This window comes from Haliaeetus albicilla, chromosome 7, assembly GCF_947461875.1.
Source record: "Haliaeetus albicilla chromosome 7, bHalAlb1.1, whole genome shotgun sequence".
Classification (NCBI taxonomy): domain Eukaryota; kingdom Metazoa; phylum Chordata; class Aves; order Accipitriformes; family Accipitridae; genus Haliaeetus; species Haliaeetus albicilla.
The window spans coordinates 24,852,403-24,879,488 of NC_091489.1; the positions used below are offsets into that span (position 1 = coordinate 24,852,403).

The 27,086-nt window shown below is 37.2% G+C and overlaps 1 protein-coding gene across 7 annotated transcripts in view; it reads right to left on the reverse strand.

The window, feature by feature from the left end:
* The window catches only part of LAMA2 (laminin subunit alpha 2), a 374,696-nt gene that overhangs the window by 42,980 nt on the left and 304,630 nt on the right, over positions 1–27,086 (reverse strand). For all 7 annotated transcript variants that reach the window (XM_069787394.1, XM_069787391.1, XM_069787388.1 and 4 more), the window contains 6 exons: positions 22,580–22,682; positions 12,761–12,877; positions 9,203–9,385; positions 6,323–6,477; positions 4,544–4,687; positions 3,492–3,625 (listed from right to left, as the gene is read on the reverse strand). In XM_069787394.1, the coding sequence (XP_069643495.1) occupies positions 3,492–3,625; positions 4,544–4,687; positions 6,323–6,477; positions 9,203–9,385; positions 12,761–12,877; positions 22,580–22,682 (836 nt within the window). The remainder of the gene's footprint in view (positions 1–3,491; positions 3,626–4,543; positions 4,688–6,322; positions 6,478–9,202; positions 9,386–12,760; positions 12,878–22,579; positions 22,683–27,086) is intronic.

A 27,086-nucleotide genomic window follows, 5' to 3' on the forward strand; every position in this document is an offset into this window, starting at 1 on the left:
GTATACGAACATGACGTCCAAATCATTTTAAAGAAGTGGGCTAAAGCCATCCACATTATTCTAAAGATTTTTTTTTTTAAATTTCCTTTTAATGACAATATTTTACCTTTTATTCCAAAATCAACTGAATGATAAGTAGATAGCTTTCTAAGCAGCAGAAATTCCAAGTTTTCACTTTACTTTTTTTCAGGTTTATTGATGTGAAGCCCTTTAAAGGATAAAAGTTCTCAATGTAGTAATTGTCAAAACACTAACAGTTGCTAAAGGCTTTCTTTTAAACTGCTTAAGTTTGATGCTCTCCGAAAGTCATTGGCACTTTCAATCTATATTGTGGTGCAATCAAGATTCCAGTTTAAAAACGTCCAAGTGCAATAATGCATAAGTCACCGAACAGACTGACACTTTTTAGGGTGCCTAATATGTCACAAATAGCACAGATTTCTTTCATCTTCAAACAGACTGAAATGCTAACAATGGAGCCCCTTCCATAAATAATTCTCTCTTATTTAGGGAGGACAACTGAGCTTGAAGAAAGAACTTGGCTAACTTGACAGCAAAAAGACATTGCTATCCTGTGCGTGACAAGTCATCAGGTTAGAAGATATTGTTCTAGTGATAGTCAGTTCTGCAAAACTGGAGGATTACACAAGATGTACCAGCGCTGTCTGGCTGATCATCTGAAAAATTCACATAATGCCATGCATGCAGGGTTTGCTCTTTAGGGGATGCATTATGTAAATGAGATTACTTTTGCAAGTCATCAACATTAGATTACAAAATATCATTTAGAAACCTCTGCTCCTCGACCCCTTCAGAGCACAGAAAATCTTCATTGGAAAGTATGGCTTAGATTTCCCACAGTAGTTTAAGACTGAATTCTTGCTGGGCTGGGCTGGATGTATCTAAAGTGAACTTGTGATTCAAGCGTTCTTTGTCCTCAAAGGAAGGATGCTGCTTAAACTCTGTCATTAACAATTAAAACAATGGTAATACTTAAATAACATTTTATTAAAATCACAGCTAATCAGGTCCTGCTCCTAACTGGGCCTGCTGAAGTCAAGTGACATTGTTTCACTGATCTAGGGAGTCTCAAAAATATTCTGTCATCTCTTTGGCTGCTTCACAAAATTGACATTGTTTGCATGTTGCAAATCTGCTTTGAGTCATTTTGTCACATACTGTTATGCCAGGCTTTCCTTTGTTAACTGATACTTTGATTGCAGCTCTTGATGCCAATCAGATTTGCCTCTGTAAGCAGGTAAGTAACTCTGTAAGTGACATTTGTTAAATTCCAGTACAATCAGAATATAGGGAATTCCCTTAGGAATTCCTATAGGAATAAACAAATTTTACTTCAGTTCCATTAAAAAAAAATAATTCCATTATAACCTCTGCATATACAATAAAATGCAAAGTATTAGTATGCTTTAAATAAAAAGGTGATGAAAATTAAAAGTGTCCCTGGAAACAGATGCAGTAATTATCAATTTAGTCTTAACAAACTGGAAAATTTGGTGCAAACATTAACTGAACTGAACATCTCTGATCACTACTCAACAGTCAGCTTTTTCATATTCATTCAGTATGCTGAGTGACCTTGAGAATTCACAACCTCTGTGCCATCGCATCTCCTCTTTTTAAGGCCTTTTGGGATCCTTGATAAAGAACTGCTATCAACCTTTAAACTGACCACATCATTATTATTGTGTGTCAATGCCTCTCACCACTGAAATCGATGGCAAAATTCAGCAAGGCCAGAATTTCATCTTATGTCCCCATTCTAAATGGATGCCCTGCTCCAGACGTTCAGGCAGCTCTGTCAGGTTGCTGAAAAAAATCTGTGGCTGGAACTGAGCAGAAATTTGGAGAAAAAAGGTGAGGGAATGAAATGAGTAAAATTCTCCAACAGCTTATGAAGGGAGTCAGGGGAGAGTTATCAAATGGACTAAAATGTTCAAAGTTGAAGAATCTTCAGTAGGGTACGTGATTTATGAAGTCTCCGTTAAGAATGCAAAATCAGTCCCGAGCTCTTCATCTTAATCCCACAAATCCAACTAGTGTCTGTGCAATCTAATTCTCCCAAACACTGCTCTGTACTTCAGATTTCTGCAGCTGTAATTGTTCTAAATTGCTGATCCAGCAGTTTGTTCAAAACTAATGGCATGCACACCCTATATATCCAGAACAACCAGCTTAATAGGCAATGTGCTTTTGTAGAATGTGTGAATTTTTATACCATGTCCTGGCTCCATATTCTGCTGAAGCAGCTTTCTTGTAAATGAAAGTCTGGCATTACTGTGTCATGAAGCTGTTTTAGTATGCATAATATGAACTGGTGAAGATTTCAACAATTTGTATGGTACCCCAGTTTGTTTCTTCCTAGCAATAAGGTTTCATTAAGCCATCTTCTGGAGATGGTGCCATAATTTTATTTAATTCTCTGTTCTGAATGGCTGATTTCTGTGATTTCACTAAATTATTTAAACTGGATGCCGTTTCCTCCTCTGAGAGCTATGGATGTAACCAGAATTAGAATGCTTTGTTTTCTTTCTCCTTCTTTCTCTCATTTTCTGACTATGTTATTGGTTCTATGTTTAATATTATGTGAAATTAACTGTAATGATCCAGGAGGAATTACTTAGCTTCATATCAACTTGCAATATTACCTAAATTACTAAAATGTGTTCAGAAGTAGAAGATAAAGGATATAAAGGTATGTAATCCTTACGCGGTAATTACTGTGTCACGTGTTTGCTATTTGAATAGAAATATAAGCTTCAACTAACAAATGTGAAATTTGAATATTAAGGTATCTATATTTCTAAAGTTTCGAAGCATTCAACAGCTGATCTCAAATTACGAAGTATAGTTTAACGTTCCAGAATATTTCATCCTTGAGGTTTCATAAACTGTATTTCCAGTTTGAAGAGACATTCTGCCTATGGTAATGGCATTTTGAGTAAGAATCAAGATACTGTTGTATGACAGACCATTCATTTGCAGTACTGTATCAAGACCAGAAATTCAGAAAAGCTGCTCCTCTTTGAAATTCAAGGAGAAAAGAATAGTAGTTATCTGTTTGAGTGCCAAAACCTGTAACTGATTTTAAAAGGAAGCTAGTTGAAGAAGAGAATCGATAGAGTGATAGGTAAACAGAAGAGAATATAAGCAGTCATAGATTGTTGATGCTAGAGGGGAAATATGTGATGAAAATAAATTTGTGACACAGAACAATTCACATTTCAATAGTAATTGTAGCGTATACACTTTTGGTGCTATTGGATGTAGGTTCAAAAGCTTTCGTTAAACCAGACTAGAATTTCTCATATTTATGACGTTATCTCTTTTTAAAAAAGTTGATGTTTCAAACATAGCAAACCATGTAAACCTGAGGTATGCCAACTTGAGGACAGTAGATTAGAAGCAGAACTTGTTAAATTTAGTCATTTTTTCTTTAAGAACCAAATCTTGGAAGTGAAATATATACTTGCCTAGAGGCTTCAATCCGGTACCAAAACCCATCGTCAATGGTCAGATCTGGATACTCTACCCGTCCAACACCAGATCCCACATCCCACAGGAAGCTCACCTTGCCTTTGCGCATCTCTATGGCCAAAAAGTCAGTCTACATGTAAAATATGAAAATAGAAACAGTCTCATACTTTAATTAAAGGAAGTTTTCCAGAACACTTCACATTTCAGAAGGTCTGATGAGGCATCAGAAAACCATATATAGACAGTAAAGTATGAATATAATTTCTCACAGTGATCTAAAATAAGATGCTTTTTTTCCTGCCTTTGTTGGTTCAAACAAGGAATCTTAAGCCAAAGATGGCAAATTACTTCTGTCAGTGATACGCAGTAAGTGGCTGCTAGACTGACAGAAATGTTAATATTACAGCCATCAAGAGAAGAATTTAACTCAGAGTAACATTGTTTGTAAAACATCCATTGGATGGCAGAAAGATATCAGGATTCTAGACTAATACATGATGCAATCTAGCCTCTTAATTTTGTATTAGGTAAATAAGAAATATAGTTCAAAATGCTAGAAATAGAATACTTTTCCCATTTACTGAATTATTATTGATTATTCTAGAAGTCTGTCTGCTATAGGGCTCATGCAAAATGGAATCATTCATCATTATTATGCTTGGAATTGTAGTCTTGACTTAAAATTACAATAATTAGGAGCTTTGACAGATGCAAGATGATTAGCTATTTCATTCTCAAGGGAAAACCCACAACCAACCCCAGAATTACCCTGGTTGCACTGCGCATTTTAAAGCTCTTATGTAGTCCATGTACAAGTCTCCCATTTCATATCTAGTTAAGATAAAAAAAATATAAAAAATATTTGCTGGTCATATTTTAGAAGTCCCTATATTAATAACAAAGACAGTAAATGTCTAGATTATCTTAGGCCCTCTACTACTGCTTTGAAGCACCTAGGAGAGAAAAAAAACTTTTTTCATTTTCTGCATTTGTCAGTAGTCTGATTTGCTCGAGCAACCCTGACATGAAAAGCAGGAGACAGACTTACAAACTTGGCACTTCCAAGGTAAAAAAGCAGATTGTCAGCAACTACAGTCTTCACATTGACAATGACGGTGTTGTATGTTCCCTTCTTTATTTCTGGTCTGTATGTGCGTATACAATTGCCTCCAGAGGACACGGACACTTTGATCTTCAAAAAAAAAAAAAAAAAAAGCATAGCAGAAAGAATTCCGTTTACTGCTTATTATTCCAGAAATAACTTTAGATGCTTCCAAATAATTATAAGAATATTATACTCTTTTTTTCTTCCTTCCCATTTCTGTGTTACATGTACCAGGGAGTTGCTTGGATATGCACAGGAGGTAGAAATGGAATTTTCTTTCTTGGATTGTTTATTGAAAGGAAATAAAAGCTCTTTCTGGCATTCACATTTGAAAGGATGAACTGTATGGATTAAAAATAGCTAGAAGATATACTGGTCTAACGCAAACAGCAGTGGAATTCTAGCAGTAGAATGTGCAGCCAGGAAAATAAGCAGCACTCCTGGAGGGATCACAGCACATTGCTATTGGGTAAACAGGATGATCTATTTTTCCTTTGTAATATCTTCGATTATGCCAATTTAAGACACCTTTTAACAATTATTTTTAAAGCAACAGTTGTGTCTATCACTGCTTTTACATAGCCCCTAACGGACTTGGTACTTCTAAGTAAGTTTCATTTTCATAGCCAAGTGACATGTGCATTTGGATATGTGTGCTAGTTTCTTCAGGCTCTGAGCACAGATAAAAACAGTATACTGTTTGCTTTCATGATGCCAGCATAGACATAATGACAGTACAATGGTATTTCAATTCCAGCTAGAGATGTTTATGTGTTAGAGTAGATGTACATAATGGTATCACCTTATGTTTAGGGCAAACCTTGTCAAAAAGGAGACCCATCATATGACCAAACTCACAATTTCCCTATCTCAGAAATGCTGAACAGTTAAGTACTTCAAAACCTTCAGACAGAAGATGAATGTAACAAAACCATATCATCACTGTAGCCTGTCTTTCTCTTGAGTGTAAATTTCATCGAGTGTATGGAATACACTCCTTTCCCAGGATCCTATTACTGTGTATTCTTGGTTGGTTTTGGTTTTTTTTTTTAACCATTTGTCAGGAAGTTTTCTTAAGTACAATCTTCAAGAGTTTTTTTTTCCTTTGCTACATTAGGTCACAAGCTGAATAACCTTACTATTAAGCAGCTGATCCTCAAGTTAAGAGTATTACTCAGTCAGGGAATGGACTCCAAACTCTTTAAATGGACTAGAAATATATTCTTAACTCAACTTTGAGTCCTCAGAACTGCTACTGGACAAAGAAAGTTGGGAATATGGGAAAAGCAAATAGACTCAGTAATTTCAGTGAGTTCGAGATGGTGCCATTCTCAGGTAATGTAAGTTCTATGAAATGAAATCAGGGGCTTAGTATCAGTGCTGAGGCAAAACCCCACACTTTCATTTTCACAAAAAAATCAATGATCTTGGACTCTTCTGCTGTATTATCATCCACAATACTTCTTAAATAATAACCTTTCCAGATATATTCCTACAGATGTTATCAATTTAACAAGGGCATGTTTTAAATGAAGAAACAAGAAACAGGATGAAAATCATCAGAACATTTTCTTTTTATCTGAGAAATTATACTCCATTATTTGCTCTCTTTGCATGTGTTTAGAATTAGAAAGGATTCACCCTGTGGAAAAGAAATAGAAAAGTAGAAAATAAAATCCCATCAATACTCAAAAGGTCATCTTACTGAGAAAGAAGGCTTACCGAATTGGCTTGCTTCCGAGCTTGGTTTATCAGCTCTTTTATCTGAGAAATGTTTTTCCCTAAGTTATCCTGAAGTTCTTTGATTGGCTTGATTTTATCTAGCAGGCGATCTGCTTCCTTTTCTAGGGTTTTAATACTGGAATCTGCATCAGCAACTTCATAAGAAAGAACAAGGCAGAGTTTTAGAGAATAGTGTCAGAGAGTAATTGTACATTGCAATAATAAAATCCAAGAAAATTCTGCATACACAATACTGAGGTGATTGTATATGCTACTAGGAGGTACACACAGACCAGAAAGCTACCTGAACAGAAATAAGATAATTTAAGAATATTTAGAATCAAGTTAAAGTAGCAATAGTAGCAAACGCACATGTTAAAGCAGGATTTTGAAGCAGTAACTATGCTTCAGGTCGGGATAATACTAATGGAAAACACTTCCTGTAGCAAAATACACTTATGAATGAAATATTTACTTTCTTTTTTTTTTTTAAATTCCAATTTTGAAGAAAACTTCTAGATTAATGAAAACAGGTTAGTTTCCATTAGTAATTTCTGAAACGGGGTTAGAATTAACTTGAAGTTAGTTCTTGAATTAACTATAATGGCCACAATTAGAAAAAAAGCTTTATTCTGGTCACAAGTTTAAAATTCTGGATGTGTACTGAAAGCAGATTAAAAACCAGTGGCAGTAAACTGCAAATATTTTCTTTTTCTCAGGTGAACTTAATAATTTCACAAGGACATTTTTTCTTTCTTTTTCTTTACGTTTCAAATTACTTTGTTGCCTCTTAACATACAATCAGTAAACAATGCCCTCTGACAGTTCATCAGCAGATCTAAGGATTGCAACACTTGGCTAGCATGAGAGTATGGGTTTGTGTGGATGAGACTGAAAGGGACAAACCTGCATTTACCAGAAGAATTTATACGTAATAATAATTGTAATAATAATAATAATAATACCTAGATAAATCATGAAAGTCTGCATAGCTAGTTTTTGAATAGTCACCCAGACACTGATACCAAACCTTCAAGATGCTTCTTCAGGTTTGATATAAGTGAAACTAGTTACCAATTCACTTTATCTCAGAGCCTTCAAAAAGTAACTATTTAACTATTTCAATGAATGTGAAATGTAGAGCACCATGCAGAAGCTTTGGTGGGAAGCAGTGAATCATCATTTACTGGAAAAGGCACAATAAAAGCAGCAAGAAAGAAAACATACGTACTGATTTCTGTAGCCAAGATATGGAGACAAAAGACAAAAAACAGAAGATAACGTAAGAAAATGTTTTGAAGATCTAAACATAAATGTAAAGTAAATTAAGGGACAGGATTAGTCTAGAAAAAACTTATTACCTTTTATATATTGCACATCTACATAATGAGAATTCAGGCCCTGAATTTTGACATACAAGAGAGCCTATGTCTACTTTAGCATGTAGTCATGAGTGCCAACACACTCACTATATACATTTGGACTGGTTTACTCTCCATTTACTTCAATCTCATCCTGTAATCTAAATATCCATTAGCAGTTGGAGAGCAGTAAAAGTGTACTTCTGCAGAACATCTTCCAGTTATGCTTTATCTGACATGAAAGAGTTTGCAGGTGTTAAGACCACTCCTCGATGTGAACAAAATAATGGTCACTGGGGACAATTAAGAGAATCACTTCTAAATTATCACTCCTAATCTCAACTAAAATGCTAAGGTATACACAGTCTTAGAATACTTGGGCTGGGACAGATGGCCTAGTCTAGATCCAGCAGTGCCAAGAAATTACTGCTTTTAGGCCACTTCTCATTTGTTTATCGCTACCCTGCCAGAGGTCATTACCTCATAGATCTGCTTGTTCCATAACCTGCCGTAACCTAACCACACTATTTCAATCAATAACTACTTTTCATATTGTCTAAACTAGTATGGATCAGTCTGCCTGATGGGGATTATACCTGGGGCTCACACGTATCTCAGTTGATGAGGGATCAGGAACTTGCAATAGGCAGGCAGTGACAAACAGCCATTGGGATTAACCTCTTTCACTGGTACAGCTACAATTTGAAGAGGATATTTGTCCATAGAATGAGAATGACAGCCTCCTAAACTGGATATTTCTAAGTGCCCAGCTTCATCAAGCTGACACAATCTGGGGAGGCCAGGTTAGCTGAGAAATTAGTCCTTCAGTAATTTTATAAAGACACTCTGGTTTTGTGGTCAGCCCTGGATGTATACACTGATATGATATGTTCTAGTAATCTCCCATAAAATGTGTTGTAATTCAGAATTCCATTTTATCCATCATAAACAAAGTGAAAATGCTAAAGAAATTGTCACATTTGATAACAGAATTCACTGTAAAAAACCACGAAAAAACCAAACCCAAAACATATAAAAAGCATTCCCAGAATCTCCTTTTTCTCTTTCTTCTTAAGTGTCTTCAGCGTTCTACCAAAACCAGTAATGTATATGAAAGAAGTAATGCATTTCTCCCAGAACTGATTATCTGACTGACTGAAGACAGGGTTAGTGTGTGGAATTTTGCTTGAATCAAGGGGTGAATTGCCAGTCAGAATCTTTGATTATTCCCCTCCTAAATACTTTAAAAAGCAGTCCATGGAACAAATCTATCCACTACATGTTCATCCTGTTGTCATTAGCTTTTTTTCCCAACTACTAGCAGCAGTCCTTAGGATTTAAAATTCTTTTTATACCTAAAGTCCAGAAAATAGAAGTGATAGAGGTTCCTTTTATCCTAACATGCTGTAGTAATGCTATGTGAGCAAAATTCTGGAGTGTCTCTGTTTCATTTTGAGATGTGAAATGAAAGCAACAAACTGAAAAAACCCACCACCAAACAATCCCAAAAAGATCTTACTGTTCTTGATAGGATCCTTCACAACAGCATTTGTTTTTGCCACGTCATCTGCAAGTTTGCTGTAGTTGTTTCTCAAGCCCAGGAGATTCTGGTTGAGGTCTTTAATCTGGGCCAGGACATCATTTGCAGTGTCGTTGGCTTGTCTTGCTTTGTCTTTGGCTGCCTGTACCTTTATAGCTGTATCTGTAGGTAGAAAAGGATAAGGAAATGATTGCCCAGAGTACTGAAGTTTCCTTCATGCACCTTAAGAATAAAGTTGGGTCAAAATTGTACCATCTTAAATTGTGTTGTGTAGTTCTTTGGGAGCTCCTACTTCACATGTAGTAAGACATTACTAGTTGTAAGTGTGGATTGCAGAATCTGGCGCTTTATGTCTTTTTTGAGACATCAAGCGCACCTGAGGAAGAAAAAATGCTCCAGCCCTGTTTGTAGGTAAAGGACAAATCATTTTTATTAGGTAAATTTTTGTGCAATTTTCTTGTGTACTGAAAGTTGCTATTGACTTATTGGTTAACCTCAGATCAAGTGTGAGATATAATATTTGATATTTACAATAGAAATAGGACTTTCAATGTTCTGATGTATGGAGTACAGAAACCTAGCTCCATGTGTTTCAGTTGAAATTGTGACAAATAATCTTGTGAATCAGGAGACCAAGGGTCCATTGACTGAGTTAATCACATACATTCATAGACATCCTTGGTGACCTTGAGCAAAACAATTAGCCTAATGCTGCCCCGCCTTTCTGCCTGCAAAATGGAAATGAATGTTCTATCTTTGGGGTGAAAACATTCAAGTCTGGAATGTTTTTGATTCTGCTATTGATAAATGATAAACAGGCAGCTAGGTATTCTAGTAGGTATTTATTCAATTCCTGTGTTAGTAAATCGGATTGCTTTAAAATTTATCATGCAGCTCAGGTGGTGTTGCCATGCTGGGATTACAACACATGATGAGCCATCAGCACAGGTTGTGCTGGGCTAGGGAGCTGCCAAATTTTCTGAATTCTCACAGGTGGGAGGAAGTGAGCAAGCAGAAAATGTCGCAGTGGACACTCCAGCTTGCGAGGGAACCCATGTGAACTCCCACTCTACTGCCACATCACAGTGGAGTCGTGGGACCCGCAGGAACCTGTTTTGCCATCTGCCTCCTGTGAAACTGTTCTTGGAATTGCTTTCCCCTTGTGTTATCCAAGGTATCCTCGCATCCCTCAGTCATATGAGAATTTTAGAGTGCAGCTAAGAAGTTTGGACATCTCTGAAACAACCATGTAGATAGTACCACTTGTCATACTGAATGGGGCTTCTTGTGGTAGTCCCTGAAGTTAACAGACTGCATTGCAGTAGTGGGGAAGGCACAGGTGGTTGTGTTTTCTTTAAATTTCTGACTAAGAGACAGTTGATATGAGGTAGTTTATACCAACATCTGCTTGAAGCAGATTGTACATTCCTGATTCTATGACTGTGTGAAGACACAGGAAATACGGACATTTTCTCCATTTCAAGGGATCAACAGCACAGTTTTCCAAATAGTCTCCTAGGCAGGTCCTTCTCCTTCTCTGGAACATCCGATGTGATCAAGCCTGTGGCCTGGGGAGCACATGATGCTTCCTAAAGCCATAGAGAATTGGTGGGTTTGTCCTGCACACTGGAGAGTTACATGGCCCTTTTTACTTTCTTGAGTAAAGATGTATTATACCTGTGCTCCAAACAACTCCACCCCTATTTCTGAAGTTTTGGCTCTGAAAAGCCCCAAAATACAATAGCACCTTAAAAATACAACTGAACCTTTAATAAACCTTTATCATCATCAGTACTGACAAGTGAAAGAATAGAGAGCTCTGATTGCCTTTTTTCACTTTTCTTTTTTTTCATCATATCTAAGCATCTCTTTTTGAGGCCATTATTAGTGGTCACGTACTCTTCTGGCAGAGTGAAAGTTGGAGTTACTGTGTTCCTTCCCTCTATTGGTCATACAAATTATATGTATTTTCAGCCACACTTTAAATTATGCCATCCATGCACATGTAGGTTCTTCTCCTAAGGTGGTCTACCTGTCTATCCCATTTTGAATCCTTCTGCTTTTATCTGGCTATTAGTATAGCATGGACACAAGAATTATTAGTTTAGGCTATTCTCTGCTTTCTCGAACCCTTGAAGAACAAGATATATGACTGGGTCATTTCCTCCCCCATCCTCACTCTTTATTTCCCTGTTGGACAACTAATTTACTGCATTTTCTTAGTCATGCCATTTATTTGCTCTGAATTTCATTCTTAATAGACATCCGCTTGTTTTTATGAGTGTCCTTGTCCCAAGAGCAAGCACCCTGTAACTCTAATCTGACAAGAGTTTATTACATTGCTAATGGTTGCATATTTCATATTTCTTTTACTTGTTTCATATTTAGCAGTCTGTGTCGTAAGGTCAACTGGCCTTAGAGGTCCATTTTGTTTGACTGAGACATCTATCTGTGCACAAGAAGAGAAACAGTCATGTCAATACCTGTGGCCAAAACCCAGGAAGTGGCATAAGATGAGCATGACATATTAAAACAAATTTTTGTGAATGCCTGATTTCAAGGATCACTAAATCTAAACCAAAACTTTTTGGTTATCTGGAATCTTAGAGCAACAAAAACGTGCAAGATGAATAGTAAATTGTTTTTCATGCCAAGTTTTTACATGCAGTCTGAACCTTCCAGACCATCACAAATCAGATAGAATATGGATTTTCTTTAGAGACTTTTCTTACAGCATATCTTCAGTTTATAAAGTGCTCCTTGGAACAAAAGTCGTAGCAGATTACATTGATAAAAACCTTTTTATTTTCTAAAACAAACATTCAGTTTATCACTGTCCATTATAACGAAACTATGTTGTAGCTCCCTGCCTCTTGCTATCACAACACAAAGTAGTTAACATCCTAGGACTTCGTGGTTTTAATGAGTATTACAGAATTAAAATTTTTTTTCGCCATATAGAATTCAAAATGTGCACAGCACTTCAGAGTTCATTGAGGAAGGCCTGTTCCAGTTCTAAGCAATTTACAGTCTAAAAAAGATATACAACACCAAACGGTGACTGGAAATGATACTGCAAAATAAATCAATGAGAATGTGGCAGAAAGGTAAGACAAAACCCAGCAAGTTTCATCCTGCTTTTTCTGAAAAGTCAGTAAGTCTTTATTCTTCTTGGCTTAAATTATACTGGTTAAATTATAATGGTTGATTGAACAGTTCATAGAAAGACTTTTCATGCCTAAAGAAAAGACTATTTGTCTCAGATTATACCATAATTCCTGATATCATAGTCCTTTTCTTTCTGAGACCTTTTGCAAACTGCAGAAACATGGTACCTTTTACCCTGCCAAAATAGCAACATACCATGTAACTGTTTTCAGTTCAGTTCTCTCTCTCACATTGCTCATCTTTGTCTTATTACAGTGGCCAACAGTCAAAGTGGACACAGGCAAAGATTAATCAGACAGATGTTAAGTGATGGAAAATGAAACAAAAGAGCAGGGATGAGTCAAGTATTGTGGCACTTTTCCAGCTTACCGTTAGGAATGGCTGACAGCTTTCCTAAGGTTTCATTCAAAGCTCTCAGGAGAATGGAATTCTTCTCATCAGCATCTTTCAGCCTGTTCTGCATGTTGTCCAGATTATCCCCCTTTTCTATAAAAAATGCACATAGTACAGAAGCTTTAACTCTTTGTTTCCACTATCCTTTCTTTGAACATAATTTAAAATGCCTAATAACCAACAAGCCATTTATCATTAAGATATTATACTGTGTAAATAAGGAAGTCCAGTAAAACTGGTTGTAGGGTTCACTGATAATCTTCTTCTGTTTCTTTAAGTTCCCTATTTCCATGGTATCTAACTGCTTGAGTTCCTTGTACTGTTGTATATTTATCAAGGGTTTTCCTAGGGTGTACAGAGGAAAGAAAAAAGACAATCACAGATGGTATGATTTATGCAAATTCACACAATGACCCACTGATAGATTCAACAAGTGTGATGTTTAGTCATAGCTTTGATTCCTAGATTAAGCTACTACTGAAATTTTCCTCTTAAGGTGGTTGTCTGGGTTGAATGAGTTGAACATAGTGTGAAAGAGGCAAGATTGATTAGGTCAGCTTACTGTTGCAATTAGACTGGCCAGAGCCCAGTTCTCTTGGATTTTCTTGAAGATAACTAATGTTGACATAACATTTGAGAAAAACACATGATATCACCCTAGCACTGATCATCAATATGAGGAGAATACACTAACAACAGGTTATTATGAAATAAACATACTAAATTTTTTTGGAAAAAGCCCATTTAGTAAACAAAACTCAAAGCTAAGGATTTGTTCAAATCGAAGAACTAGTACAAATCAAAGGCACAAGTGTGTCATATTCGGTACATTACAGATGAAACTGATGTTGTCCTTTACAGGTAAGTTCCTATTCTTCAGCAGTTGCTTTGAATAAAAATTATGGATTTTTTTGGAACAGTATCCAGCATAGCAATAATTTTTCAAACTCTAAAAGTGAGATTCCAACTAAGCTTTACGGCTATTTAAATGGACATTATTTCAAAATTTGGAAGTAAAGTTTGGTACAGAAAACAGTAGTTAATGCTTAAACTACTATCTTAGGGGGCATTTTTCATAATTTCTTTGTATCAATATGGAACTCTTTGGAACAGTCAACTGGTAACTTCTTATCTTACAGACATGCCCAACTGGGAAACTAATTCAACATCACTGTGATTCAGCAGGAAGAGGAGAATAATTTGTAGAAAAAGAGTTCAGGACACAACGTATGACTGTGACCTTCAGAAATGTGACAGGTTATTGAAAATAAACACCTAGTTTTTGGATACTTATCCAAGTAGATACTGGGATAGGAAACCATAACAGAGATGGGGTTTCTTGGTGAATTACAGTCACATACTTGTCAAAAACAAAAAGTATCTCTTTTTACTAAGGGACAATAATTAGATATGTCATTGGTACTCCAACATCTCCAACAGCACCAGGGCTGTAAGCCCTTTGTGAGAGAATAAAAAGAGTAATAGATTAAAATGAGGGATTGTGGTTCAAGTTCCACAAATCCTAAAAAAGTAAGGTTTCTTAAAACTAGATGTGCAAGAAGCAATTTGTAAAGTGAAAAATCCAACAAAATGTATACTACCTACAAAAAGTCATTAATTTTTCCAAGACTATAGCAAGGCTGAAATAGCGGATGGAATTTAAATGAGAATCATACTTTTGTTGTTAGACCCTTTGAAATGTCATTCAGGAAGAAATCTGCTTGCTTTATTTAAATTAGAGCAACAAACAGAACTGCAGGAGTGCCTGGAGGTAAGCCTTCATTCCTGCGAAATGTCCTGTAAGAGGCACAGTTAACACTAGAATAAATTCGGGAAGAATCATATCATTTATAAGATCACTCTTCTCAAAAACACCTTTATTTTTAAATGAGAGGGTTTGTCTCCACTGCTGAATGAGGCTACCAGTAACATGATGTTGTTAAACCACAATGAACTCATGAGATTCTGGTCTTAAATGCTCTGAGACTTTATCTGAGTTCATTTCTTGTTAAGTAATAATACTGACAGAACTGTTTTAATTTCCTCCATTCAATTCTGAAATGATGGTCTGCCTGATATTTCCTTGGTGTCTCTGGTGCCTTTTGGGATGTTAGTGTTTATAAAATGTGTTAATATTTCTGAGATATTTGATTCATTTCTGGTGGTGGTGTACTAACTTTGTTGCATACTCTTAAATTATCTCTTTTTTCTCCTCTTTACTCTGCCAGATCCAACATTATGCTAATTATCCCCCAGTTATATTTCTGAAGAATTATGTTTCCAGACTTCTGTTTTCAGCTTTGTAACCATAGCAGCAAATTAATTTTTTATGGATTTTAATAAGGGAAGTTTCCCTACAACTCCTGAAATTGAATACTGAGACTCCACCTGTTTAATATTTTTTCTTTTAATTCCTCAAATACATTTAACCTGTATTTTTTTAAAAATTACAATATTAAAGCCATAAATAAGTGCCCTGAGGGAGGCTCTTACACAAAGAGATGTGAGGAGATACTAAGGCCTGTGTCATCTTTTCAAGGAAATTCTTCATTTTGCACAGTGATATTGTTATATTTTGAAGTAACTTCCCGTACTGTAATCCAGATGGCCTCTTCACTAAGCAGTGAGATAATCTTGTGTATGAATCATGAACTAAACTGACTTCATGTCGGCTTTTCCCCATCCTTTAATTATTAGCATTTATGAAAAATGCTGGAGCTATGATTTGAAGGCCTGAGATCCTCTAGTTAATCATAGAGGCTAGACAAAATACAGGCAGCTACAATCTAAGTTTTTCCAAACTACATAGCTTATCTGACTTGGAAGGGGTTAGTGGGTCTGCACTGAAAGATGCCAGGCACTGTCAATTCACATGAAAATGTAGGTTGAGGAGTATCCCGAGAAATTTATGTCAATCCTGTTTCTGCTTGATTAGCTCTGCATGGAGATGGCACAGGATGCCAATCAGTGCACTGTTTATTGTTCAAATCAACACTGCATTGTTCATGCATCAGTGAAACTAAACCCTAAAGAGTAAGCAGGATCCTGAAGGCCTTTGCAGGTAGGGGCCTTTAGGTTTTCTGGCTTGGTTAACAGGAGCAAAGATTTTCAATTTATATTTCCATAGTTAAACACAGCATTACAGAATAAAGCATCATCCCTTTTTCCTCTGAGTGAATAAATTGAAGTGAAATGGAAAAAAAAATAAATCCCTGCACTCAAATATTTCATCTTAAGATGAACTTAAGAACTTAGTTAGTTACCATTTATAAGCAGTGATCTATTTTTACAGGACACAAGTTTTTACAAGTCTCTGCAGATCACACACAGAGGTGGCAGTGGTTAATTACTGATGATGTGCCACCATTGCAATGCTAGGAATCTGGAAACAGATGTCTTGTGATAGTATGACCAAATGCAGTTTTCCTTGTGAATCTGTCCAAGAAAATATCATAAGGCTATGCTACCCAATGCAGGTACCCCAAAATCAGAATAAAAGTGGAAGTCTGTCAAGGAGCAACATATGAAGCTGTTTTTATGGATTGGATACTGCATGAATGAATTGGCAGTTACACACATCCCTTCCTGTTATCTTTGTTTTGCTTCTTCCAAATAGCATTCTTGCTCCCCACAGTCTCATCCTATAAAGAGGAAGAGATGGGTCACAAGCTAAATCTTTTTCCCCTAAAACAAGCAAGAATTAGAAACTGGCATTAGGAACCAACAGGAGAAAGAGATGTAACTACAGAAATGCAGCTAATGATGGTTAACTTTTTAAAAAGACTACTTTCAGCACTGACTGCAGTTTTTGTATGAATATTATGTTGGTCATCAAACTAATGCAATAATTTGGTAAGTGCAATATGCCAGGTCAGCAAAAATACAAAACAGAGAAGAACACACAAACAAAGGATTTAGCTGTGCCTATCAGCTGGAAAATATTTTAGCTAAAAATATTCATGTGTTATCAGACAAGACAAGCCCTCCTCACATTGTCAATTCTTAAGCAAATGACGAGCTGAATTTCAGTAGCCACCTGACAGCAGTCTCCGGCTGAAGAGGAGTTTATACATCTTATTTTCACTTTCCATTGATCAGTTTTGACAAAGTCTGTATATAGTCTCAAATCTGCACTGGGGCAAGTATATTTTTAAAACAGTAAATTCAAAATTATAGGGAAGAAAAATTGCTCCTGGCAAACTGAAAATCCCTCAAGGCACAGAGAAAATGAAGCTGGCAGGCAGCAGCATTCACTCATTTATAGCCAAAATTTCAAAACTCCTTCTTAGCCAGAGCACTACATACAGATTTTGCTTCTCCCACCAGGGTTATTCCTTCTAACTCCTAGCCCCACACAGAGAGAAATGACTAAATCTCCATTTTAATAGCTTCTGTCAGAAGCTTTGCTTTGTAAGGGCTGTTTCAGCAGTTTTTGGTGGTAGTATAAAACATTTCCGTGATTAACAGCCATTTTATAACTTGGGTAATTGGCCACAAATCAGGGGAATGTCATAATGTAGCAAGAAAACACTCCCACCTCCATCACAGCCCAGCCTGGATTTTTGGAGCATATATTATGGGTCTTTTGGAACATATATGGGTCTTCATTACTTTAACTAATGTACTACCTGTAGTGCAGACAGAGAAATTTTAAACTAATTATTACTTCTGTCTACCAGCTCTTTATAGAGTGCCTATCATCCATCCTGCACTTCCAGTCGAGACTTTGAACTGGGTGGCTTCATAAGAATCATAAGAAAATATCTTTCTGTTAGATTGACACTCTCACTTTCTGTTGTGGAAACATCAAGACATCCAGAAGGGATTATGTTCATAATACTAACAACATTACCACTTTGGAGCAAAAGTGGGATGGGGAAAAGAAGAAATGTAAGAAATCTGTCATTGCATTTTTTCTTATACATCTACATTCTGGGCATAATGTTAACTGATCTCTGTGGGTCAAGCTGTGGAGCATAGAATCATAGAATGGTTTGGGTTGGAAGAGACCTTAAAGACCACCTAGTTCCAATCCCCCTGCCATGGGCAGGGACACCTTCCACTACACCAGGTTGTTCAAAGCCCCATCCAACCTGGCCTTGAACACTGCCAGGGATGGGGCATCCACAGCCTCTCTGGGCAACGTCTTCCAGTGCCTCAACCACCCTCACAGTGAAGAACTTCTTCCTTCCATCTAATCTAAATCCACCCTCTTCAGTTTAAAGCCATTACCCCTTGTCTTATCACTACATGCCCTTGCAAAAAGTCCCTCTCCAGCTTTCCTGTAGGCCCCCTTTAGGTACTGGAAGGCTGCTATAAGGTCTCCCCAGAGCCTTCCCTTCTCCAGGCTGAACAATCCCAACTCTCTCAGCCTGTCTCCATAGGAGAGGTGCTCCAGCCTGCTGATATCTTTGTGGCCCCCCCCTGTGGACTTGCTCCAACAGGTCCATGTCCTTCTTATGTTGGGGGCCCCAGAGCTGAATGCAATACTCCAAGGTGGGGGTCTCACGAGAGTAGAGGGGCAGAATCACCTCCCTCGACCTGCTGGTCACAATTCTCTTGATGCAGCCCAGGATACAGTTGGCTTTCTGGGCTGCAGATGCACATTGCCAGGTCATGTTGAGCTTCTTGTCAACCAACACCTCCAAGTCCTTCTCCGCAGGGCTGCTCTCAATCCACTCATCACCCAGCCTGTATTTGTCCTTGGGATTGCCCCAACCCGTATGCAGGACCTTTCACTTGGCCTTGTTGAACTTCATGAGGTTCACACAGGCCCATCTCTCAAGCCTGTCAAGGTCCTCTGGCTGGCATCCCTTCCCTCCAGTGTGTCAACCATACCACACAGCTTGGCGTCATCGGCAAACTTGCTGAGGGTGCACTCAATCCCACTGTCCATGTCGCCGACAAAGATGTTAAACAGTGCCAGTCCCTATACCGACCCCTGAGAAACACCACTCAACACTGCTCTCCACTCAGACATCCAGCTGTTGACAGCAACTCTTTGAGTGCAACCATCCAGCCAATTCCTTATCAACCGAGTGGTCCATCCATAAAAACCATGTCTCTCCCATTTAGAGACAAGGTTGTTGTGTGGGACAGTGTCAAATGCTTTGGACAAGTCCAGGTAGACTGGCCATGTTTTATTAGATGCAAAAAGGCATACTGTGAAAAGTTCAGAATGTTTGTCTGTATGAAGCACTTTAAATCTAAGACATACCAGAGAGCATTAAGAAAGCTCCATCTCATAATCCTTCAGTATGGGGCAAGAACATATACAAAGATCTAACACATGCATTTTAAGCACTATTCCCTGCTTGCAGTAGGATTGCCTTATGAATCTTTAGACTGTTTAGACCTTTGCTTCTGAATTATGAAACTGTTATCAACTTAAATTCTCACTGGTATAAAATGGGAGAATAACATACTTTTTTCAAAAATCTCTGAAGTAATGTCTTACTGAAGTTGTAATACATCTTTTCTCAGGGTTAAACTGGGCAGTCTTGTAAGCACATGGAATTCACATATAGCCAAGCATGGACAATATTTTATTTTGTCCTTGAAAACAGGGCACTGTGCTATGCGAAGCACATGATTACTCCATTATAACTGCCTGGGGAGAACACAAAGCTATGGACTCCACTCTATGGTGTCTAGTTTGCTTAGAGGAACGCTGCGGCAGGGCAGAGGCAGTGCTGCGGTTTTAGTGTTTCCTATACACCAGCCATGGCAAACTGCAGCAGTTTGCATTCCAGAAAAGGGCACTAACAGCATTCCTATTTGTTCTACTTCAGCCACATTACTTACATTGCAAAGTGGCTTCCCCTCATAGTTTTGTGATTTTCTGTAACTTATTTACTGAAACACACTCCTCCAGCCCTAAATCTGTACTGAATCTGACAGTAAAGAGTCGCAATAAAGAACACCCTAAATATACATCCAAGAGTTACTAGTAAATGAAGACACATTTTTTTCTCAGAGCTGCTAGAAGAAAATAATTATGTTTTTAACTTTCAAACAGTGTATGACAGTGAAATGTAATTAATGACTTTATGAAACATTACGCTTTATGACCTTATTAAACATTATGTTTACTTGTTAACTACTTCTGCAGCTGGAAAGCCTAGAGCTGCCAAAACTAAATGAAAGTGTAGTAATATCCAAAAGATGATTCTAAGTTTTATGAATCTCATCCTTCATGCTGTATGCTTTTCACAATGCATCTCCCAGGAGGCCAATGAAAATTTTGTATGTTAAAATGTGAAAGACTGGTGTCTATTATAAAAATCTGTCTTGTTTCTAACAAAAAGTATTTTAACTGCTCCAGCATGACAGGGAAGCTTCAGGCATCACCTCTGTGACAAGCAGTTTAAATCTCAACCTCAAGTATTTATTGTGTGTGATTTTTCTAGTTCTGATGCATGAAACAAACAAAAACCCAGCGTGATTTTCAGATCCTACGATGAGCAAAACATATCATATCATAGCTGTTTTCCTCTCCTCGTCTTTATTTCTTCCAAGTCCTATATCTGTTTTCTCACATAGGTTTTCAAGTATTATGCTTCTCCCAGCCTTGTGGTTAATTGCAGGTTAACCCTATTATAGCTTCAGTCAATTGAATCAGATTAAACTATAATGTATCTAGCATGAAAGAATTTTTCAGAAACTACAGTGACTGAACACAAGCTTCTCAAAACATACACAACAAAATTTCAAATTACAAAAGAGAGGGGATTACAGTGCACTAATTTGAAATAAACCACAAAGTTATCAACTTGAACTTATTCTGTCTAGACTAATCAAAATATTACTCAGTATTCAGATAAAAGACTTTCAAAATAATTGTACAGAGGACTCAGTTAATTGATCCTCCTCTCAGACTTTACTATACTAGGGGCACACACACTGTATGCTCCTAAGTTGCTTGCTTTATTATATGTAAAACCAAAGCAATTAAATCAGTAACGTTTAACATTTTTCACAAAGACAGATGTGTGAAACTCAATGTTGGCCTACTTGAAAGTGGATAATTGTATCATGCTTATTTCCCCTCAGGTTTAGTTTAAATTAATTATTTTTTCAATTCCTTTCTAAGACTGTTGTGGAGAAAGAAGTGTTGAGTACTGTTAAACAGATGCTTCATTAGTGCTGCAGTAAGTATTTTCTTAGAGGACCTATAAAACAATCTGTCTGGATAAAGACGCAAGAAATAAACTGCTTTTGGTTGCAATGATCAGAAGATCATTGAATCATAGACTCAGAACAGATGCTTGTCCAAAGATCATTTTTCCCCGTCTGACCAACAGTCATTCCTCACTGATGTTTGTCTAAGGTGTTTTTGAAGATTTTCAAAGGTCACATCTCCCTAATCTCCTCAGCAATCAGTTCAGTTCCAGTACTTCTGTATTTTAATTACAAGAAAGATTTTCCTAATATGTGATCTGTATCAGTGTATTTGAGATATGTTAGTCCCATTGTCTTTGGAGAAACCTTGACATAACTAAAGAATATTAAGTCCCTACTCAATTTTTCAGTCTAAAATTTTAAATTATTTCCATCTTTCTCCTTATCTCTCCGCCACTAGATCTCCATTTAGTCTTCATGATGTCTTCAGGACTCTGCAAACCACCTCAGCCCTCATGAAGTTCAGTGCCAGGACTGTGGCCAGTAACTTAGCTAAAGCACTAGGAACCTTGAACAAAGTGGAAGGGTTGTTTCAGGTGGTTTGGAAAGCCATGCTCCTATTCATGCATTACTTTGTGACATCTGCCTTTTCTACCTCTACACAGCACATGATCCATGCTTCTCTTTAGTCTCGTTCTAGAGAAGTGCTACTCAGACAATTACTCCTCATCCTGCATTTCTGCAGCTGATTATTCACATGTACATGAAACACCTCATATGTGTCCATACTGACTACTGTCCTACCTTCTCACACTACAGCATTCACCAATAATACTCTCATTTATTGATGAGAAAATATTAAGGTCATTATAAGCACAGTCTGACTTGAATTACCAGCTTTTACATCTCACCAAGCAGCATAGTTCAAAATAATTTTTTTTTTTTCCCAGTGGAAAATACTGAATAGAAATTAAAGATGTTTTAATTTGCACTGGGAAACCAAAGTATTTGGTTTGCAATCTACAAACTTTATTATTTGAGCTGCATTTAGACATGTATTTATGCTTTAGGAACAAAGAAATATTTTTGTGTATGTGTGTGAAAATAATTTTTCTCTAGAGACATATTGTTAGTTTCATTTTTTTAAGAAAATGCTTAGCAATTCCCTCCCATTACTCTCTGTTTGGCAAACATCTTCATTCTACTTCCCCATGCTTCCCCCTTCTGGCACAGTCCCATAAGCATCCTGAAGAGATGTGGTATCTCTGATCGGCACTGCAAACCTTGTTTCTGTATTGACAAGAATAAAAATTTAATGCTGGGCTGGTGTTTGTACTAATTTTCTGCTACAGCATTTAGTAAATCAGAACCAGTATTTCCATCACTCCCTCCTCCCCACTTACGCTTGCCCTTACTGTAGTTAGCAAGGGAAGACCAAGGCTCCATCCTCCTCAGCCTTCCTGTCCAAGAAACAGACGGAGGGGACAAGCATCCCTGCATAATGCCTGGACCCAAAATAGGAGAATCTTTTTCATTGGTACATTGTTCAATTTCAAATCAGATAATCAATTATACTTTTTTCCTACTGATATGGCTTCTTCATACTGGAAGCACAGCAGTCTCACAATGTTTTTCTTGTATTTAATGGGCCTGAATGCCATACACTGCACATACCTTTAACATCATTTTCTAACATCTTGGCTTCATTAAGAACCCTGAAGCTTTTCTGAAGAGAGCTCTTGGCGCCATCCTTCAATGATCCTTGAGGACCAGATGTCTGTAGACAAACAAGCAGTGTCATACATACAAGAAAGTCTGAAGTCATAAAAGGTATATGAAGATGATCTAAATGAACAGTCATCTAAATTTTAAGTGAATGTCAGTGTACCCTGAATTATATCCCATTGTTATATTGGTCTACAAGAGAAAAAAAAAAAATCTCTAATTAATTTCCTTTTGTTTTTATGGGAAGCCAGATCTCCTTTGGAATACCAGTGATGACTTTAATAAAAAGAGAAAATGTTTGTAGTGTTAAAGAAAGAGGTTTGACTCTAGGAGCAAAACTTTGTCCAAAACAAACAAACAAAAAGATATTTCAAATCAAACATGGATTTCTCCCTCCAGCTACAGACACAATACCATGCAATACAGTATTTCTCCCTAACAGAGGCTACAGTACCTTTAGAAGCCAGACTGGATCTGATGATCCAAATTCTAATACCGACAACAGAGATTCCTTTGTGGTTGAATTCAAGAATTGTAATTGCTAGGTCAGTAAAGAAAATATGATATAAAAGAAATATAGTTTAAAAAGAAGGGCAAACTGCAGTTAAACTGAAAGACTTTTATTACTAAATAACCATCTTTCACCATATCATGCTACTTTCTTTTGAAAAACTTCCATCTCTATCTTCAGTGCAGAGATTGATCAATAGATAGAATGATTTTCTAAATTAGATTAGTATTTTCAGTTGGTAGGAAGTGCTCTAGGTTCTGAACCACTTACTGTTCAGTTTGTAAGACTGAACTCAGGTCACACATCATACTGAATACATATCTTTGAAAATACTCCTGACAGCCAGATAACATTCTGTATTAGTCGTGGGTCATAGCCTTGTAACTAGTATGTAATTAAGAAGCAGCTACTTTTCATTTTCCAGGGCAGATATATATACTCAGAAATTAACTGTGTGTCAATTAAATGACACAGTTATTATTGCTATTCATTATTTATATAATGAGCAAGCCCAGAGGTGATATTTCGCATACTACTGAATCTTTGTTGTTTTTCAATGATGCTGTAAAAAACATATATTGGACTTGCCCATTTCTTTTTCTTTTAAAAGTCTTAGGGAATGCTTTGGATACTTTCAAAATTCAGAAACAAGTTTTTTGTTACGGGATATCTCATGGTATATGTTCCCATGTCACAAGGATATAGCTATTAAAGATTCCTTGTATTCATACAGGATGTAAATGTATGCTTAGCTTTCATCATAGGCTAAGTGATTTTTAAGAAGTAAGGCCCATATGACTGCCATATTTCCAAGCTCACCTGAAATATTAATATTTGTACACAAATTTCTTTCAACAACAACAGAAACTATACATTCGAAAGATGAACAAAATTAGTTTCTTACAGGTTTTCTTTATCACGTAATACAAGAAGCATTGGTAATTGAAAAATACATATAAACCCAGGAGAAGAAAAAAAAAAGTCTGTCCAATTAAGCAAAAAACCTCTCCTGAAGGAATAATGTTTGGCCAGATTTTGTGGCAGATGCACCTGTCAAATCAGATAATACTTTTATATTTCTTTTCCCATTAGCAACAGAACCCAGGGTATGATCACTCTGTGACCATGGACTTCAAAAATAAAGATTGTTATTATTATGAAGTGAAAAGGCATGGTTGACTGGCTGTTAAAGCAGTTTATATTCAATAAAATGAAGTTGGAAGGCCAGATTTACAATGCAAAACCAAGAAGTTCATCAAATCAGGGACAGTAATTGGGCATGTGCTGACAATTAATCAGAAACAGATTTCAGCATAAAGTTAATACTAGAAAAGCCCATTCAGAGACAAATACACTTGTACTGATTAAAAGCTTTATTTTATATTTATTTTAAAGTAGTTCTGAAAGGAAGGATTAATCAAGACATCTGATGGAAAACATACTTTTTTTTGCTAGCTTTTCTTGTGGCTCATGAGATATCAAGTTATGATGAAGTCAATAATGAAAAAAACAAACATTCTCTGGCCTTGTGTGAGGTGAGTCTGTGTGCTTGTGGCAAGCCTGGGTCATGATGAACCCCTTTATCATTCAATATAATTGACAGCCAAGGGTCTTGGATATTATTTTCTGAATTGGGATACCTGCTGTAAAAAAGTAAAAAAAAGACTGTGATTCAAGATAAATTGGAAAAATCACAGGGTCTCAGGAATCTAATTTGTTCTAATTCTGCCTCTTCTAGAGTGTCCATAACCTGGGGGTAGTACCTTCCTCTCCCTGTGCTTTCCTTCACACCCCCTACCCTCCCCATGCAAACTCTGTGTAGCTTGACTGCTTGTAGCATCTTGTGGCAGAAGTGGGATTTCATTATGTATCCAAACAATGCAATCTCAATCGTGGTTTAGAGGCATAAGTGCTGTTATAAGAATATAATGCAAAATGCTGACACTGAAACTATACATCACCCTTAATGGTCTGTTTTTTTTCCTAGCCATGGGTTAGCAAAAAATTTTAACAAAGTTTAACAGCAAAAGAAAAACATCTATCAAATTAAAGAAAAAGTCTATGAATTGATAATTAGCATACAATTCTGGGTAAGGAAAGAATTTAGGAAGAATATCCCCTCTGTCTTCCTTTTTCTGGTATTTCAATGAATCTTGAACTCTGTTTTTGTCAAACAGCCTAGCTCCTACAGGAGTGGCAGAAAGATTTCAGTTCAGCCCATAGCCTACTGGGTTATGGCACTCTTCTAGGATGGAGGAGACCCCTCCAGATCTCCCAGGGATGATTGTGTGAATCACTGATTTATCACATTAACAGGGAAATGTGCTACATGCTCCAAGTTTGAATAAGATCAGCCATAGTTACAGCACTGTGAAGACTCCCCTGACAGTGCATCAGACTGAGAATTGCTGTGGACTTTGCAGAAAGGAATTTTTTCTGAGGTTTCTTGAATGGATGTAAACATGAAGTAGGTACCATGTTGCCCAATCTGCTGACATGTTGGTGGTTTTGGTCACATGCAGAGGTACAGCTCCAAGCATGGATGTAAATGCACTGGGACAGTTTTGAGGTTCACATACTTGAACTTACACATGTACAAGGTATTTTATAGACCTAAGTGCTAATTCATATCAGTTAAAAATAGTTCTACCTTATTCTTAAATTAAATTATTTTCTTTTCACATACACTTATATCCTGCGAAGTTTTCACCTATGCAAGAATTAGGGTTACTCTCATTTTTACCAGTCCTCAAGATAGGTGAGCATTCTGAAGCACCAAAATGTTATGAATTACTTGCACCTCAAGACATCCTCATGAGGAGGATGGCGAGGCAGCTTTATGCCATTGCCACATAAGGAAACCTAGACAACCAACTGTTGGGGTACCACTACAAAGAAAGTCAAAAGCAAGGAAGGAATTAGGACCCTAAACACCTAACATGTCCCCTGTGGTTCCAGTTACTAGCCTATATGCCCTCTCTAAAAAGCCCAAGAATAATCACACTTTTTCAAGACGTATTGTAAAACTATGATTCTGATCTGTGAGACACAAGCTGGATCTGTTAACATGACTCCTCTCTTCAGTCAGTTGGAGCTGCTTGAATGCTAGAGATTTCTCATCTGTGATAAATTTATTTTGCTTTTAAAGGGAAGAGCAAATCCATCATAAAAAGCTCATGAGGAATTTTTCTGTCATATTTTTAATACGTTTTTTCCCAGTCATTTATCAGGCTTCCTGTAATCACAATGGATTTTAAGCATCTTTTCGTTCTTGCTTTTAGCAACATTACCTTAATTTGAAAACAAAATAATTTTCCCATTACAAACCAAAACACAACCCCCTCCTGAGATACCACTAAGGTTCTTGTAAATTATTCACTCTGGTGATGTACGGGGTGGAATCTAAAACTCAGTTCTGTCCCTACCGTCTATAGCTCATGCACCAGCTTGCTGCTGTTGGAAAACCTTCCTCCCCCTGCCCCAACATTATAACTGGTCAATGGGATAGGCTAGGCTCAGGGATGCATGTGAGCTTACGCGCTTTTCTCCATTATCTGCTAGCACCTGGAGATCAGAGTCTTTTACACAAGACTCTGCTCATATAGAAGAGAACGGCTCCATCTTTCAAAAGGAGGGGAAAGATATGATCTCTGTTTTCTACACAGGGTCCCACAGAGCACCTTCTCAGAAAGGAAAGGTTTCTAGGGGCTTCTCAAATCCACAAATGCTGCCTTCTAGGTGAGTGCTTGAACCATGGTGCTCCAGACAGCCCTGAGTGAGCGTGCACTCCCGCTCCCATGCTGAAGCTCAGCTAAAAGTAAAATTTCCTTGGGGCCTGCAGAAAGAGGGAGCCTGATTTACCTGGTTAGCAGTTAAGCCCTTCACTTAGGACGAGCAAACATCCAACAGTCTTTGCATAAAAACAAAAAATAGAATAGCGAAATG